Here is a 19,386-nt window from a genome sequence, read left to right as displayed (position 1 = left end):
AGATGTTAATAGTAGTGATGAGCAAAATTTTTGCAAAGTTTTGCTGCAAAAATCATGCCCCATAGACTGTAAGGGGAGGAAAAAAAATTGTTAAAAATTTGACGTGCAAAGGTCAAGTTTCTTTTTCCGAGGACAACGTGATTTGAATTTGATTTGAATTTTTGGGTCGTTCCTATTCGATGGATATTAAAATTTATTTGAGTTCATAAAAATTCACATAACTTCGAAATTCGACCTTTGATAAATCTGCCCCTTAGTGTTCAGCACAATCAGGTACAAACCATAAAAGTCGCAACAGTTGAAGACATTTTTTTTCCCACAAAGCAGTTTGAGTTCAGATTCAGTTCAACGTCCGTTCTTCCGTATTTTGCTTAGTTATAGACTTGGTGCATCTGCAATGCTACAAGGATTCTAACACAAGCACATACCTGAAGCTGCATGTCTGATGCTGCCCCAACTTTTTTGGACTCACAAAGACGAGAAACCATAGGCTTTGACAGCGTCTAAAAAGTTGTGAAAATAAAAAACATTTAGGGCGGGGATTAAAAACATTAGTTTGTTTTTTGACAAATTAATTTTTTTTGTTATTTTCATTCACCGCATGTTTTGGATTTATTTTCAGTGATTAGCTTTTAGAAGCCAACTGCAAGTAGAACAATTAATGCAGCAATTTGATTGGTTGCCATGGGTTGCTGCACATGGGCAAATTTGCCCAGTGTTGATAAATGACCCCCAGTGTCTTGAGATCTACTGATCACCAACTAAAGGTCTACTGGTCCCGATTTACCTTTTGGGCACCCCTGTCCTACAGACTTGGGTCCAGATGTGAGTGGATGGGGGGGGGGGTTAGAACACTAGAACAGAATTCTCATCCAATCAAAGAAAAAGCTATGGAAAAACTCATGAATGAGTGTGATCCCCCTGCAGAAAGAGATGTTCTTTCCTTATGAACAATAACTTACTGCTTATTCAGTTCCCCTATTTAGCTAGAGCAGGGATCCCCAACCTTTTTCACCCGTGAGCAACATTCAGATTTAAAAAGAGTTGTGGAGCAACACAAGCATGGAAAATGTTCCTGGATGGAGCCAAATAAGGGCTGTGATTAGCTATTGGTAGCCCCTATGTGGACTGGCAGCCTACAGGAGCCTCTGTTTGGCAGTACATCTGGCTTTTATGCAACCAAAACTTGCCTCCAAGCCTGGAATTCAAAAATAAGCACCTGCTTTGAGGCCACTGAGAGCAACATCCAAGGGTTTGGGGAGCAACATGTTGCTCACGAGCTACTGGTTGGGGATCACTGAGCTAGAGGATGCCCTGACAAATATGACAGAATACAGTCTGAACAGATTGAAAAGGAGATGACCACATTATTTACTGTGCATAAGCATACACAACTCAATTATTTAATAACGGATTGGCCAGAAAGGGGACATAAGATGATACAATTATAATGTCTTGTATTGCATGAATCTGTACCCGCCACCAAGCCATTTTTACCTTCTGTACTCTAACCCCAAGTTACAAAATGATAAAAAAAAAACAAGCTATGGCATATGACCCACATTTTGCTGGATTGTGTATTCTAGACTGACATTTGCAGTAGAGCACCTATATGTAAAGGTGGCCATAGATTCTATCTATCGTACGAATCGAGGATTCGTGCGATTTTCGGATCGTGTGTGGCGTGTGCCGACATCTTTCGTCCGGCGGAGATCGTCGTTTGGTCGATCGGTCAGGTTTGATTTTGACCCGCCGGATCCCGCCTGAACCCATGGCACATCGTAATTGGATCGTTCGGCCATACGGCTGAACAATCAGATTACCCCCGATATAGCCATGCTATCGCCAAACGAGCAGATCTTTGAGTCTATGGCCACCTTTACTGTGCATCGTAGCAAAAACTTTAAGGTCCCTGTGTCTAAATTCCTGGGGCACAACCCTTATCTGCCCCCTATATTTGCATGTGTTGGGTCAGGGCAGGAGGATAAAGAAGATGTAAACAAATCTCAAAAAAAAGAGTATGTGCATTAAAGGGTGGTTCACCTTTAAATTAACTGTTAGTATGTTATAGAATGGCTAAGCAGCTGTTTAACTGACCTTCAATTTTTCTTTTTTTATCGTTTTTGAATTATTTGCCTCCCTCTTCTGACACTTTCCAGCTTTCAAATGGGGTCACTGCTCCGTAATAGTGATGAGCGAAATTTTTTTCCACAAAAATGACACCAATGTGTGAAAAAATTGTTGAGTGATAAAAAAAAATTAAAAAATTGAAGCACTGCATTGTGCAACAAAAATGTTTTGACACCCATAGACTTCAATTCATTGTGGTGAATTTTCGAGGTTTTGCACATTTTTGGCAAAGCAAAACGGGTCAGATTCGCCCCCATCCCTACTCCGTATGGTCATGTATGGTCATTGCTACTTTTTACTACTCGATTTTTTTTTCAGGTTCTCGCCTATTCATATCCCGGTCTCTCATTCAAATCAATGCTTGGTTGCTAGGGTAATTCGGTCCCTAGCAAAGAGACTCCTAAAATTAAAAACTGCATAGCTGCTGAATAAAAAGTTAACTCAAAACCCACAAATAAAATAAAACCGAAACCAATTGCAAATTATCTTACAATATCACTCACTACATTATACTAAAAGTTAATTTAATTGTGAACAACCCCTTTAAGGGGCTTTACAAAAAAAAAAAAAAGTTAACTAAATGATCAGAGTTGATCCTTTCCTCAAATTATTTTAGAAGGCAAATACCCCATATGATACAGCAGAATGGAAAATGTCTTCCTTCGCTGCTTACTTGACCATTAAGGCTCCCTGGGCCCATGGAATTGCTAATGGTGTACAGTGTAAATTAGAGTGCTGAGCGGAACTGATTTTTAAGATCTAGACCCGAACCGCAACCCGCATATTTACCCACTTTGATCCACTACCCGACCCGGACCCGCAACTGCCTTATCTGGAAACCCGCCCCGCAACCCGCCGACCACCATCAAACAGGAAGTGATGGTGCTGCAAACTGGAAATGACCATCAAAAGTGGGCGGGGACAGAAACGAGTTTTGTAACACTTTAAAAGGATTAAAATATAGACAATAATAAATAAGATAAGAAATTTAGAGGAGACCCCCACCCGACCCGCATCTATACCCGCACCTGAAAATCCTCCCCTCATTCTGCAGGGTGCACACTTTTTTTTTTTTTTACAGGTAACCCGCGGGTACCCGACCCGCTGCAGGACAATTATGAGGACAATTATACATTATATTAGTCATTTAAACAAACATTTATTATTAGTGTTTCAGTGCTTACCTGTCCAGTTTGGTAATGGCGGGCAAACTGGTTGACTACTCGATAATCACTTGCAAAGTATTCCATCAGTATAGAGGGGACTTCAGCAAAATCTGTGGCACATCTAGTCCCTAGTGAAAAATAAATAAAATCCAAAGGTTCTGCAGTTCACTCCCTTTGCCGGTAAAAGATCTGTTCTCCCTCAGATCAACCACAATGTAAAAACCTTTCCTTCATACGAAGATATACCAGCGCTGTAAGCTTAGGGATAGACACCAAGAAAACACAAAAATAAAATATAGTGTAGTATTTTCGAATAAGATTTGCACCTCTTTGTGCAACTGCTATATGGTGTGGTTTGATATCTTCCACCAAGGGATTCAAGTGCCCTTTACCCTTGACTTTTTATTGATATACGTGGCCACCTCCTGTGTAAGGTAATGGGTACTTACAAACGTTTAGTTTTGCCACTAGCATATAATATGATTCTTTGTCCCAATCCTGGTTATCTTTAGGTCTCTAAAAAGATATGCTGGCGTTGTTGGTAGGACACGCGCTCCTGGTCTCCCCCTGATGACGTCACTGCTCAGCCGACGCATAGACGAAACGCGTCGGCTGAGCAGTGACTTCATCAGGGGGAGACCAGGAGCGCGTGTCCTACCAACAACGCCAGGCAATTAAACATCCAGAGTGGAACGCAGGACAGGAGAACCCCAAGACGAACTGTATTTATGCTTATTCTAAGCACACATATGTGAGTGCAACCTGTATTTTTATCTTTTTATTATATTAAAGAAGTTTTTACACGATTTTAGCATATCTTTTTAGAGACCTACAGATAACCAGGATTGGGACAAAGAATCATATTATATGCTAGTGGCAAAACTAAACGTTTGTAAGTACCCATTACCTTACACAGGAGGTGGCCACGTATATCAATAAAAAGTCACGGGTAAAGGGCACTTGAATCCCTTGGTGGAAGATATCAAACCACACCATATAGCAGTTGCACAAAGAGGTGCAAATCTTATTCGAAAATACTACACTATATTTTATTTTTGTGTTTTCTTAGTGTTTATCCCTAACCTTACAGCGCTGGTATATCTTCGTATGAAGGAAAGGTTTTTACATCTAGTCCCTAGAACATAATCACATTGTGCTTTTGAGTGGAAATGTTCTCAAATAAGAATAATAAACACTAACATCACATATAAATGTGAAGATCAGAATTAAAAGGATTATGAAAACCTAAAATTAACAGTATGGGTCAGGGCTCACAGGCAGATTCAGGAAGATTAATCTACTGGCGACAAATTACCTCTTGTTTGGGGCAACTAATCTCCCCGAACTGCCTCCCGCTGGCTAAAATGTAAATCGCCGGTGGGATGGCACTCGGAGTGATTCGTTTTCCAAAGTCGCCCAAAGTTTCCTTGTCAGGCAACTTTGGGCAACTTCAGAAAACGAACCGATCCGAGTGCTAAAATATAAATCGCCGGCGGGAAGGCAGGGGAGGCAGTTCAGGGAGATTAGTCGCCCAGAAGAAGAGGAGATTTGTCACCGGGTGGCTAATCTTCGGGGAGATTAGTAGCCCCAAATCTGCCTGTGTGCCCTGACCCTAAAAGAAGTCCTGTGAAATAGGTTCTGCTTATTTTCACACTCCCTCCTCTGGAGTCTGTAGTCACTGCAGGTGGAGAAGTAGCAATGTTTAACATGTACAAGAATGGCAAAGGCTCTCCATGCATTGTAGCAGAGCACCCACAGACTAATGTTTCCCATCTTTCTATCTTCCCCAGTGATGCTCTAGCAGTGTGGTTAAATACAGTTAACTGCCCTGTAAATGTCACATGCCATTGACTCTGCATTCCTGCTTTGCAAATAAAAAGACGAGCGTGTCTTGCTGGATGTAAAATGATGCTGAAAAAGTATATTACAGGCAATGAAGCGAGAAGAGCTTTCAACTCTGTCTTACAACGGTGTCTGCAGAGTTGACGAGTGACAAGTGAAGAGTAGAAGGCAAAGGAGGCATTACAGAGATGAAGTGGAACAGCAGATAGTTACAGTGATGGCTCATTTATTGTCAGGCAGCTTTACTGGTAAAATGGAGTCCATGCATTGATGGGGGAGCTATAAGGTTTGACATGCTGTACATGGGAAATTAAATCTTGCAATGTTGACCATATGGAATAGTGGGACCCCATATGCTTGTCAGGCTACAGACTAATCTTTTGAGTTAAACTTTGCCCCTTTCTCACCAGTTCCGTCCCCTATTTCCTTTCGCACACACTTTAGCAATTCCAGCCATCTCTAGATCTACTTATCTGTAACATTCTATATATGGGGTATATTTATCAAAGAGTGAAGTTAGAGTTCCATACATACTGACCCCTTATGATCCACCTTACACATTTTGTACCCTACGGTACTTAATCATAGGACTTTCTGACAGTATTTTCTCAATTCCAAAATTGGAATTGATACTGGCAGAAATTCCTATGATTAAAGGAGAAGGAAAGGTTAAAACTAAGTAAGCCTTATCAGAAAGGTCCATCTAAATATACCAGTAAACCCCCAAAGTAATGCTGCTCTGAGTCCTCTGTCAAAAGAAACACAGCATTTCTTTCCTTCTATTGTTTACACATGGGCTTCTGTATCAGACTTCCTGCCTTCATCTTAAACCTCATTGCCCTGGGCAAGAGCATGCTCAGTTTGCTCCTCTTCCCCACCCCCCTCCCTTTTCTACTGTAATCTGAGCCCAGAGCAGGGAGAGACTCAGGCAGGAAGTGATGTCACACCATGTTAATACTGCAGCTCCTATCCTAAACAAACAGAGTTTCTAGAGCTTTTTACTCAGGTATGGTTAAACATTCTACAGAATAAATATAGCATTCCAGCTTGCACTATTGCAGCTAATCTATTGGCAATAAAATCCCTCCATAGCTTTCCTTCTCCTTTAAGTACCGGAGGGTACAAAACGTGTAAGGTGGATCATAAGGGGTCAGTATGAATGTATTTTTATAAAAAGATGATTTTTTACGAGAATCGGGACATTATTATTGGTAATATAAAGGTGCATTGAAAACTGGAGCAAGTCCCTGACACTCAGCTGCCTTAATTTGGACTGGCAATATAGACCCCCCGTGTCCGAATTTATTTTTTGAAATTAGAGATCACCACAGTCAGCTAGAGTGAAATACCGCCTCTCTCCATTCATTTCTATGTGATTTTTAAAGGCGAATTTATCAAAGGGTGAACTTTCACCCTTTGAGAAAATATGTCTTTAATAATCCCATAGAAATGAATGGAAAAAGGCAGTATTTGACTCTAGCGGACTGTGGTGATCTCTAACTTCACTCTTTGATAAATATACCCCTATGTGTTTTCTAACTACTGCACAACATTTCATTATAGGCAGGTTCGTAACTATAGAGGAAGCAGGCCCAGGAGGTAATTCCGGTAAAATAAGTCAACCTCTAGACATTTTTGGGACATAAAAATAATTTGCTGTGGGGCCCTGCGATATCTAGTTACAGCACTGAATATAGGATTTATCAGTGTCGGACTGCGGTATGTGGAGCCCACCAGTAAACCTGACCCCCAAGGGCCCTGGCTTTCAATGACAACCCCAAACACACACACACTGCAGTCGCACATCACCATCCCAGCAAAAAACCCTATCACCCTGCACAACTCACTGCACTGAACAATACCCTCTGCCTCCACCTCCCCCTGCATTTATATTTCTATGATACACAAAAGCTATGAATATCTTGTAAATAATATCCTTATAAACGGTGAGTTCTGATGTCATCAGTTATAAATGGTGAGTTCTGACGTCATTTCTGTCACATGACTCATTGAACGTGTGTATTATAATAAATAAAGTACCCCCTGTTGCAAAATATGAGGATATTAGAAGTTACCTCGGAGTTCCATGACCTGTATAAAAACACTCGGCCTTCGGCCTCGTGTTTTTATATGGTCATGAAACTCCTCGGTAACTTCCAATTTCCTTATAATTTACAAGAGGGGGTACTTTATTCACTACATATAAACTCCTCACTATACCACTGCCTTCTTACTCCTACTCACCCCAACCTTGTGCATATTACTGCCAGACGCCAACCCTAATCCCCCACCACCTTGTCCACTGCACACCACCAGCATCACTGTCCTTTTGAACTCTAGTCCCCCTTCGCAGACACCACCAACTGCCTAAACTACCCACACAGACAAGTGGGAATTCCCAGTGTCCCAATTGGCCAGTCCAACCCCATTTTGTTATCCAGGGTCAGAACTCTTTTGCTAGGCACTGTAATTTGCATTGAAATAGGATATAAAGCATCTTACCGGTGACATGTTGATAGCGTGTCCTCCCCAGCATGGAATGCATTGCATGGCCCATTTCATGGAACAGGTTTTCCATCATTCCGGGAGTGAGCAGGGTAGGTGATTTCTTGCTATATTCTGGAAAATTTAGCATCAGAACAACAACGGGCAGCTGATATTCTCCATTCTCTTTTAGTCTCCCTCCCCGAATGGTGAAGTGACAGTCCTGCCGGAAATAAAGGTGCTGGTTACATTGCATTTCAGGTAACGATTTCACAAAAGCTTACAAAGTAAAGTTTAAGAGCATTGACACAAGCAAACAGGAACAGAGGCCCCACAAAACCATTGGAAGTGGGAAGACAGAATTACCAGAATAAGGACAACTAAATTTCTATAATTTCTTTTTAAAGCCAGTAAGAGAATGTTATGTCTATGAAGGTCTATGATAAGGAATAATAAGAGTAATGCAAATCACCCATTGCAGGCTTTAATAACAATTTAATCTGTTAGAAATTTAGGGGGTTATTTATTAAAGTCTGAATGCCAAAAAATTCATTTTTTTTTACTATAATATCTGAATTTTTAGTGGACAAAAAAAACCCTTGAATTTTTCAAGATTTATTATACCTGTACCGCGAGGATGGAATAATTCAGACCTGCCGAGGTTGTATATAAGTCAATGGGAGAGGTTGCTATCCTATTTGGGAGTTTCTGTGGTCTGCGCTGGAATTTGCCTGAAAATCTGACTATTTCGGACAAAAATATGAAAAATTCAGGCTTTTCGGGTAATAGCCCGAAAATATCATAAGATTCGGTAAAAAAACTCAGGAAAAAAAATTTGGACGTTTCGCATTTTCACGAGTTTGCCCCCAATCTGATTAAATTATGCTTTTTAAATAATAAATAAAGTCATATCGTGGATTCTAGTTTGGTCGAACTTTTTTATTGAAAAAAATCAGGGGAAAAAAATGGATTTTGATAAACAACCCCCTTAATGTTAAGTCACAGTATACATCTAGGTTCTTCCAAGCACAATCAAGACAAACCAACAGTCCACTGAGAAGCCTCTGTATAAACAACCCCTGCCTTTGCCCCAGCCTCTAAGGCAGTGATCCCCAACCAGTGGCTCGTGAGGAACGTTGCTCACCAACCCCTTGGATGGCATCAAAACAGGTGCTTATTTTTAATTCCTGGTTTGGCGGCAAGTTTTGGTTGCATATAAACCAGGTGTACTGCCAAACAGCCTCCTGTAGGTTGTCACTCCACATAGCGGCTACCAAATGGCCAATCACAGCCCTTATTTTGCACCAGCCATGCTTCTTTTGCTCCCCAACTCTTTTTACATCTGAATACGGCTAAAACAAGTTTGGGGGCCCCTGCTCTAAGGCTTTGAGAGAGAGACTGTGATGGTTGCAGACAGGTCCAATAACTGGGAGGCATAGTGAAAGTGGCTCACCTGGGGGGGCTTCTCTGCTCTGTGGAAGAAGTCACAATAAATGTATCCTAGCAAACCTTCCTCTTCATGTACAACAGCCTTTAAGAGAGAGAGAGAAAAAAAATCATGAATATTTTCAAAATATTTCTGTTTGTTAGTGATAATTGCTACCACAGAAAGCTGAGCAGAGACACAATAAAGCCAGCAACCCTAACCTCCTCAAGGAGAAAGAGAAAAGCACCCCTCTATTACCTTGTGAATAATTAGGCGCAAGGTTACTGCAATATCAATTCAAAGACCTACCAGGATACGGGAATCCTTATCTTGTAGTTGTGCAACAAAACCACCCTACCCATCTTAAAAAGTGGGCAATCAGGATATTGTTTGCCCCTTAGAAACAAGTTAAAGTGCAATAAATTAAATAAATAATTTTATGTCAATTATTACCTTAAGTTGATTCTAGATAAATATCTAAATAATTTAATAAAGTGCCTAGTGAAAATGAATTGACAAATTAATTGAAGTGCAGTGCTAACACCGAATTATTTAAGGAAAGATCCCCATTTAATGCACTGAATTGATCAGTAACCTTTTAAAAACCTTAAAAAGTATATCAGGGATAAATTAATTCCCAATCCACTCAGTTCATGAAGATAGTAGGAAAATGAAAAACAAGAAGGTGGAGATATCCCAAAAACTGCTGCCTAATTGTTTCTATCCCTAGGACACCACAAAGTTGTAGAAGGCAGGGAGACCAAGACTGTGGCCTTGATTTTTAAACTTTGCCCTCAGCTGTTAAAGAGCTAACTAAACCTCAAAAAGCCACAAATCACCCGTCCCCTTGGAGTTCCAGTGCAGGAATGCAATAGGAAGGAGAAGTAGTTGAAAAAAGGGATTGATTAAAATGCACGCCATCCCACTTGACCAATTCCCAAGGAATTATTTAAAAAGCAGCTTTAAAGCTAAATTATAAAATCAAGAGATTGTGCAGAGTTTCGCCAACATTTTTTGCTAGTTTCAGCTTTATCAAGGCGAGTGGCGGCGACCCAGCGTGAGATGCGCGATTTAAGATGCTTCCGGGTTGTGCGTCTTTCTTTAATTTGGATCATACCTCAAATCTGCAAAATATCATAATTTAAAAAAAAAAAATGCATAGGATTGTTTTGCCACCAATATGGCTTTATGCAGTTTAGCTGCGATCAAATACAAGCTACTGCCCTTTAAAATGTTCTACATGGGAAACTACTTTCCTGTATTTTGGAGCTCTCTGGATAATGAGTTTCTGGGTAATAGATCACATACCTGTATCATTTTTTTCTAAGAGCAAGTAAAAATATTATGAAACCATAGGAAACACTAAACCACAGACTGAAAGACAAATGATAAAGTACTCACCAGCTTGCGGACATCTTCACACCAAACCTCTCCCTTCTCTGGTTGTTCACAAAACAGGGAGATTCCAAGGAGTTGGTTAAAAATGGAGCTCAGCCCCTCCATGCAGGCACCCAGTGAGAAAAATGGAGAATACAAACTGGGCTCTATGTTATACCTGCCAGCGAGGGGGCAAAATAAATCAAATCAGTGCAATCATGTACAACATCCAAAAGGGTATTTTCCAGCTCTCTACTTGTTTGTCTAAGATTTTTTTTGATATTTTTATCAAACAAAGAATACAGAATCTGAGGTCTTCATCCCCCTTTGATAATTATTCCTTGCAGTGCCGGGCTCCTAGGTTATATTCCAGCCAGGGTGCTATCTGAAAGGAGTTTGTATGTTCCCCTCATGTCTGCATTGGTTACTTCAGGTAGTGGTGTAAATACAGTAGATGGGCCCCACAGCATATTTCATTTAGGGCCAAAACACTGATATGTTGACCTGTTCAACCAAGATATATTGAAACTGCCTCACTGGGATTTCTACGCTCCTGGGCCCTCTACTAGAGTCCTGCGCGGCTCCATTGTTTGGAACCCGTAACCGACCCGCAACTTGCAATCCGCAACCCGGACCCGCATTCTTACCCGTGGACCCGCTACCCGCTGAACATCAAGAATCAGGAAGTGCTGTCATTGTAAACCGGAAGTGACATCATCAGAAGTAGGCGTGATCAGAGAGAGAAAAAAAGGAGTAAAACAGGAAGTGCAGTCATTGTAAACCGGAAGTGACATCATCGGAAGTAGAGGCGATCAGAAAAAAGGAGTAAAAATCGCTATTGAGAAAACCCGCGGCCCGACCCGCAAACCCACAGAACTTCGTCTATACCCACACCCGGAACTTCAACCTGCAGGGTACGGCAGGTTTTTGCGGGTAACCCGCAGGTATCCGACCCGCTGCAGGACTCTACCCTCCTGGACCATAGTGAGTGTGAATGGGATCGGGACCTTAGATTTTAAGATCCACTGGGTCAGTGAATAACTGCTGAATGATCTCTATAAAGCACGGTGGAATATGTTGTCTAGTTCTAAGTGTCTTCAATTTAGCAAAGGCTAAACTTGATTTTATTTAAACCTCACTGGATCTTCATATATTGACACACACTGTGCTGCCGCTATCAGTCGCATACACAGTGAACGGGTTAAAGAAAAGAACAGGATTGAACCCCTCTGCCTCTAACTGAGCACAGTTCAGAGCAATAGCACATCATGACAAACTGCGCTGTTCCACAAGTCCTGTTGCTCCGTCCTCTGACTGGCAGATAAGAAACCCAAGATGTTTTACAGCTGCTCTGCTCATGACAAAGCCATTTCTTTTCAGCTGCTGCCAGGAAAACAGATCATGTGCCTCTCCTTACATTGTGGAGGCAGAACTCGGCAATCACAAAAGGTCAACTTAAAAAGGGAACCACATGATAATGGGCTGCTGGTTCTATTTAATGAAAGGGGAGAGAAATCTGGGGAACTCCCTTGTATAACAGTGGGACCAACACAGTAAAGGAGACCTAATAATACCTGGTTAAATATAACCCAACATTAGGTAAATAACTAGGGCTTACATAAGGAATCTTCTGATTCTTTTAGCACCTATTTGTTTCCTTATATGGGAAGCAAAGAGGCACACACAAGAGGTGCAATTGCCTGCTACTCTATGGGCACTAGAGTTATCCTGTAAATCTAATTATCCTGTAAATCTATGTTAAATTAAAAATATGTCTATTACAAAATCATTTAAAAAGATAGGCATACAGACCACATGAGTTTGTAATAAAGACATATTTTTAACTTAACATAGATTTACAGGATAATTATTTGATTTTGGACTTGTGTACCCTTTTGAACTGGGGTTTTTTATCCCAGTAATTACGGTCCCTTTGGACAGGTCCTTAAAATGTAAGCATCCCATCATAATTAGATTTTTACATTGAACCCACTGAGTCCCAGATTGTGGATTGTGGCAAATAGACAAATACAAGAGTCCACTGCACTCAACCCATTATCAATATATTTAAGACAGAGACATTTTGTGCATACTGCTAATGAAAAATGCCTTACCCTTTAAACAAAACAGGGATTGTTTGTCCATATATTGCAATATATTTAAGCTGGCCAACTACTTGTGGCAAATGCCAGAGAGGGGCTGCTGTAGGAAGCCATAGTCACTATTTAGTGTGGGACTGTTTAGACCCGTATATTTGAAATACCAGTATGATATTTTTGATTATTGTATCCCAGTCTGGGCTTACTGTTACTGGTTAGGTTACTGACACATGTAACATAGTAAGTTGAACCTTTAAACTCTTTTACCCTGCCTAACTGCTAGTTTAACCAGAGGAAGGCAAAAAATCCCCATCTGACGCCTCTCCAATTTGCCTCAGAGGGGAAAAAAATTCCTTCCTGACTCCAAGATGGCAATCAGACTAGTCCCTGGATCAACTTGTACTATGAAATTTCTTCCATAACCCTGTATTCCATCACTTGCTAAACACCATCCAACCCCTTCTTAAAGCTATCTAATGTATCAGCCTGTACCACTGATTTAGGGAGAGAATTCCACATCTTCACAGCTCTCACTGTAACAAACCCCTTCCCAATATTTAGGCGGAACCTCTTTTCTTCTAATCGGAATGGGTGACCTTGTGTCAGCTGGAAAGACCTACTGGTAAATAAAGAATTAGAGAGATTATTCTATGATCCCCTTATATATTTATACATAGTTATCATATCTCCCCTTAAGCGCCTCTTCTCCAGCGTGAACATCCCCAATTGGCCAGTCTTTCCTCATAGCTAGGATTTTCCATACCTTTTACCAGCTTAGTTGCCCTTATCTGTACCCTCTCTTAACTGTGTAAATGCAGGTTAAGAATCAGCCAATCCACTGGCTCCTGTGTTGGCACTGCATCGGTCTGGGTGCAGAGACACACACAGCGGATTTCGCTCAAAAAAGTACAATTAAATATTTCTTCCATGAAATCTGCTCCAGGTGTCTGCGCCCAGGCCAATGCAGTGCAGTCACAGGATCCAGCAGATTGAACGATTCTCTGCCTATGTTTTAAACAAGTTTAATTAATCCTATGAGCAATTTTATTTCTCTGGCTGCTCTGCTTCCCTGGATGGTGCATCAACAGGCTGTCTATTTACCGGTCTGTTCTCTGTTTGATCTTTGCACCTGGCTGGCATTTTAACCCAGCCCATCAGATAAAAATGCTGCATAATTTCAACATTATTAATAGGAAAGATACCGGTAATATAGATAGGCAGGGCAGTATTTGTTCCTAGAAGGGTTGACCTAGTTTGCGTTGAGTGCCATACAAGAACCTGTTCTTCTTTAAAGCAGCACTGACTCAATTGAAGTGCTCATTCGGTAGTTATTTCTTATATTATAGTGCCCTCTAATGTCCAAAATCAATATCACAGCTTATATCACAACACAAATTCATTTTCCTCTAGCATTCATGGAAAAATTAGTTAGCAGAACATTTAATACAGAGGTTTGAGAGAGCCAGACCCAGAGGTTGCTGCAAGCAATGCCAGGAAAATGTGTGTTGTTCAGCTTCCAAACACTTTTTTCAGTTGAGATGTTTTCAGATTGTTCACCAGAAATAAAAACGTTTTCTCCAATTGCTTTCCATCTTTTATTTGTTATTGTTTTTCCAAAATGTATCTAGTTTTCAACAATAATCTTTTTAAGCAGACATTGCACATAGTTTTCAGATCTTAATAAAATGCATCATGCAAGACATCCCTTGTAATGAAACAAACATTATCAAGCAGACTTAGGAACCACCCCATATGTGCTGGTGCATTAAACTAAAGCTTAACTAAAGAAACTGGCTAGAAATGTTATACATTATGTGTTGGGCTTCTGTACCAGCCCAAGGCAACCACAGCCCTTTAGCAGTAAAGATCTGTGTCTCCAAAGATGCCCCAGTAGCTCCCCATCTTCTTTTCTGCTGATTCTCTGCACATGCTCTGTGCTGCTGTCACTTACTGAACTTAGGGACCCACTCACAATATACAGTACAAATAGAATAGAAATGTCACAATATAAGGCTGATTAGTAATTAATACAGATAATAACTACATGGCAGCACAGAAACCAGTGTAATAAGCATCAGAATTTAATAATCAGCCCTGTAGCATCAGCTTATATTACAGACCAACCTCATTTTCTGCTTGATAATTAGTGACGAGCCCTAAGCTTAGCTTCTCAACAGCTGCTCAGAGCCCACTGAGCATGTGAGTGTCACAGACACTTTCCAAGATGGTGACCCCTTGTGACAAGTTTGAAGTCCTGGATCATTGTTGCTATTGACAAGCTGAAACTTTAGGCTGGTGCAATAAGTTCAGTATGTAAAATATGGTATTTTAACCATATTCATTTTTAGGGTTTAGTTCTCCTTTAAATGAACACTGGCACTCATGTAATTGGACATGCATCACATATATGGCATTGTGCATGCCAAACATAAGACCCAAGAGCTTATACATGCCAATAAAGCATTCTCATGGATCTAAATGTACAAAAGTGTAATGCTATGTTTTTCCAAACATCCTAAATGTATCAGCAAATGCTTATTCCACAGCACTTTACTGAGATTATTCATCATCCCCACCAGTCCCTGTCCAACACACTATGATCAATTTTATCAGAAACCAAGACCTGCCTGTATGTTTTTGGAAAATGGGAGGAAACCAAGATACACACAGGGAGAACATACTGTATAAACTCCCTGCAGATCGTATCCAGACTGGAATCAATCCTATGGCTGCAAGACACCAACCTGTGCATTAAGTCGCAGAAAGAAACACTGACTTACCTCTCTGCGCGTAATACACCACTGTAGTAAGGATGATCCCATGGCATCAGATTCTGCAATATACAAAATGAAAGGTTTAATATGCAACATGGCAATCTCTCTGCAGACATCAGGTATTGCTGTTCTGTTATGCAACCTTAGGTCTATGGCACACCAACTCACATGAAGCAGTCAAAATGCACTTCCCGTATTCGTTTAAATAGGAAACTTACTTCATTGGGACACAGGCACAGTCACAGAAACTTGCGATATCTGTCTGACCGTGCCAGCTTGTTTCATAGGCAGTGAAGTTTCTACCATGCCATTCAGTACGAAGGTCATAATCCAATTGCATTAGACTAAAGCCGAAAATGGTCAGGAAAATTGATCATATCTTCCAGGAGATCATATGTTCTTCAAGCCATAGGACACTGTCCTGCGATCCCAATGACCTGCACTCCATTCCATTGACATAAAAAATGTTTTGAGAACTATTTGGGGGCCAAAAAGTTGCCCGTAATGACGAAAATAAGGCACTAGTTCCTATTGCAACAGAGAGTTGAAGGTCATGTATGATGATATGAGCATCGTCAGAGATGGTGGAAGCTCTCTGGAGTCAAATAGCACAGCGGTTCCCAAACTTTTTTGCACATGGACCGGTTTTGAGCAGGACAATTTTTACAAGGTCCGGGGGTGGGGGGACGTTGCAGGTTTGTAAATGCGTGGGTGCATTTCAGGCATACCAAAAAAACAGTCCAAACAGTATTTTGGTCCTTGTCAGGGAGCTGAGATTGCAGGTAATTTGGGCAGTGCTTGAATTGGAGTGAAAAAAGTGGAAGGATGCTCTGTGTGGTGAGTGTAGCGTGGACTGCTAAAACAAGCCCCTCCCACAACCATAAGCCACACCCATTGTTATAAAAACCCTCACGTTCCAATACTTTCTGGTTTCACCCACTTTAAAGTAGGGATGCACCGAATCCACTAATTTGGACCCCCGAATCCTTAATGAAAGATTCAGCCGAATACCGAACCGAATGGGGTGGGAAGGGACAAACATCTTAGACGACCTTGTTTTGTGACAGAAAGTCATGCAATTTCCCCCCCCACCCCTAATTTGCATATGCAAATTAGGATTCGGATCCAGTTCGGCCGGGAAGAAGGATTCGGCCGAATCCTGCTGAAAAGGCCGAATCCCGAACCATAAAACAAAGCGAAAAGGCACACAGACTGCCATAGACATGGGATCCGTAAGCAAAAATGGTAAAAATACAAATTTTATTCAAGGATGTTGCATTAAAAACATAGTGCACACAAAAATAGGTTGCAGGCAGGGTGAGAGCATCGCTTGACGCGTTTCGTGACTCAAAACTGGTCACTTCCTCAAGAAGCCAATGCGCCTTCTGCCAAATACCCATATATGTAGCTTCCCCCCTACTGTTCAATTAGGGAACTGATGTTGAATAACATAGGTAATAATTAGGGATGCACCGAATCCACTATTTTGGATTCGGCCGAACCCCCGAATCCTTTGTGAAAGATTCGGCCGAATACCGAACCGAATCCGAACCCTAATTTGCATATGCAAATTAGGGGTGGGAAGGGGAAAACATTTTTTACTTCCTCGTTTTCTGACAAAAAGTCAAGTGATTTCCCTCCCACCCCTAATTTGCATATGCAAATTAGGGTTCGGATTCGGTTCGGCCAGGCAGAAGGATTCGGCCGAATCCGAATCCTGCTGAAAAAGGCCGAATCCTGGCCGAATCCCGAACCGAATCCTGGATTCGGTGCATCCCTAGTAATAATATAGAAGTGATGTAATCATATAGTTGAATTATATAGTTAAACGCTACATAAAAAAGTACTTAAAAGAGTACTTAAAAACAGTCACTACTATCGCCCATAACAAATAAGTTTATAAATTAATAAATGTGAATACACGGACCTTACGAATAGAAAATATTCTGAACTTTTAGAAACTTGTAATCATTTAAAGATATTATTTGAAAAGTAAGGACCCTAGGTATACAATAATTGCTAGTACGTGCTGTTGTATAATATAGTATGGCATGGCATAACGCAGTATTGGAAGAGATCGTAATAGTGTGGAAGTGTGTTGTCAGAAACTGAAAAAACAGTCCAATATGTAAATGAACGATTAATAATGATTATGAGCAAAAACTATATAAAACTGTAATAGTTAGAGCAACACACCCCCACACTTAAAGTACAATCTCAAAAGAGAAAGAGAAAAAAGAGAAGAAGAAGAAATAACAAGAAATAACTATACCACGGTTCAATCTACAAAAAGGCTAACTTCCCACAGCCTTTTTGTAGATTGAACCGATTATTTCATATATTTCATTCACTCATAGGGATGGGCGAATTTGACCCGTTTCGCCAAAAATTCAACCCCGGTGAAATGTCGCCGATGGCCATTAAAGTCTATGGGCGTCAAAATTTTTTTGACGTGTAGCGAAATTTGACGTGCGTCTTTTTGTTTGTAGAAATGCTGTATTTTGTATACTAAATATAAACATGAACTCACTGCACCACAAGCCTAATCAAACAAATAATTTATGCTTTCAAAGTTGGCTACAGGGGGTCACCATCTTGTAACTTTGTTAAACATCTTTGCAAGACTAAGACTGTGCACATGCTCAGAGTGGTCTGGGCTGCTTAGGGATCATCATAAACAAAGCTGCTTGAGTTCTGCATGCAGTTTTTGCCTTGTATACGACGAACAATCGCAATCTTCCGACCTGCAACTAAACTTTCAGATTAAATAAAGTAGTAGAGACAGCAATTATGTGAAAGTCTGACCAATAGTAATGACAGTCACCCATTGATATGGACAATACAGGCAGGAAAATTATCGTTATCCGATAGAAATCTTATAACCTGTCTGATCGACTAAACGGCCGACATGATATGAAAAATGTCAGGACGACAGACACACGGCCCAAAAGTCGTAAGAAATTAATTTTCGTGCGACTTTATCTTTGTGTCTATGACCAGCTTTAGGCTACAAATTTATTGTTATTGCTACTTTTTATTACTCAACTCTCTATTCAGCCATCTTCCTATTCATATTGCAGTTTCTCATTCAAATCAGTGCATTGTTGCTAGGGTAATTTCTGCTAAATAACTGAAGAACTACAAGTAATAAAAAATGAAACCGATTGCAAATTGTCTCAGAATATCACTCTCTATGTCATAATAAAAGTTTAAATTTAGGTGAACAACCCCTTTAATGCACAAGGATTTCATACTGTATTGGGGTACAGAATAGCCAATAAAACATCAGGATTTCATGCTGTCTGTGGTTCATTATAGCAATGATTAACGAGCAATGCAGCACTTGGATCTCATACTGTATGGGGCTCAGTGTAGCCAATGAAACAGCAGAATTTAATGTTGTGGGGTTCAGTATAGCAATGATTAATGCGCAATGCAGCACTGGGATTTAATACTGTATGGGGGTCAGTGTAGCCAATGCAACACCAGGTTTTTATACACTATGAGAATCCATATAACTATGATTAATAAACAAAGAAACACCAGGCTGAAGTAGCAGGTAAGTGGTGCCTAAAAACTTGGTACCCTGCAGTGAATTACCACCTCCCTTCATCTTCTGCAGTTTCTGCAAGGTTATTATAAATGCTTTGTGATTTTGCAATCCACAGGAAAGGATGACAGAAATACATCAAGATGTCCCCAAAGTGTCCCTATATATGTCAGTATTTGTATGTATGTTTCCGTTATACACCCTTCTACTGCACAGTACTGCAGGATTTGTTGAAGCTTTTTAAATGCTTGTTAGAATAATACAATAAAGTAAAACAACTCACCGATCGTGTAATTTGTCCGACAATTTTTGAAGAAACATCTGTACTGTCTCTGAAACGAAATAAAGCCGGAAAAATGTATTCCGCAAATAAATAAAAAAATTCAATATACTATTTGCAACATTTCTGAGTATGTAAAAGCTCTTATTAAAAATATCCTTTCTTCAGATTTAACATTCTAATCCAATTAGGGCCTGAACCACTCATAGTGGGATTTTTAAATTTGAGATGAGGCAAGAAATGCTTTATTTTATCTAT

General features: G+C 40.4%; 1 protein-coding gene across 1 annotated transcript in view; it reads right to left on the bottom strand.

The window, feature by feature from the left end:
- mipep.S (mitochondrial intermediate peptidase S homeolog) overlaps positions 1-19,386 on the bottom strand; it is a 57,095-nt gene that overhangs the window by 25,088 nt on the left and 12,621 nt on the right. The window contains exons 8-15 of the mRNA XM_018248647.2: positions 19,132-19,180; positions 15,552-15,642; positions 15,305-15,357; positions 10,450-10,603; positions 9,076-9,153; positions 7,641-7,845; positions 3,315-3,424; positions 429-503 (exon numbers count right to left, since the gene is read on the bottom strand). Of these exons, the coding sequence (XP_018104136.1) occupies positions 429-503; positions 3,315-3,424; positions 7,641-7,845; positions 9,076-9,153; positions 10,450-10,603; positions 15,305-15,357; positions 15,552-15,642; positions 19,132-19,180 (815 nt within the window). The remainder of the gene's footprint in view (positions 1-428; positions 504-3,314; positions 3,425-7,640; positions 7,846-9,075; positions 9,154-10,449; positions 10,604-15,304; positions 15,358-15,551; positions 15,643-19,131; positions 19,181-19,386) is intronic.

This window comes from Xenopus laevis, chromosome 2S, assembly GCF_017654675.1.
Source record: "Xenopus laevis strain J_2021 chromosome 2S, Xenopus_laevis_v10.1, whole genome shotgun sequence".
Classification (NCBI taxonomy): domain Eukaryota; kingdom Metazoa; phylum Chordata; class Amphibia; order Anura; family Pipidae; genus Xenopus; species Xenopus laevis.
The sequence above is the reverse complement of the archived record's forward strand: the minus strand, read 5'-3'. Positions and strand labels throughout refer to the sequence as shown.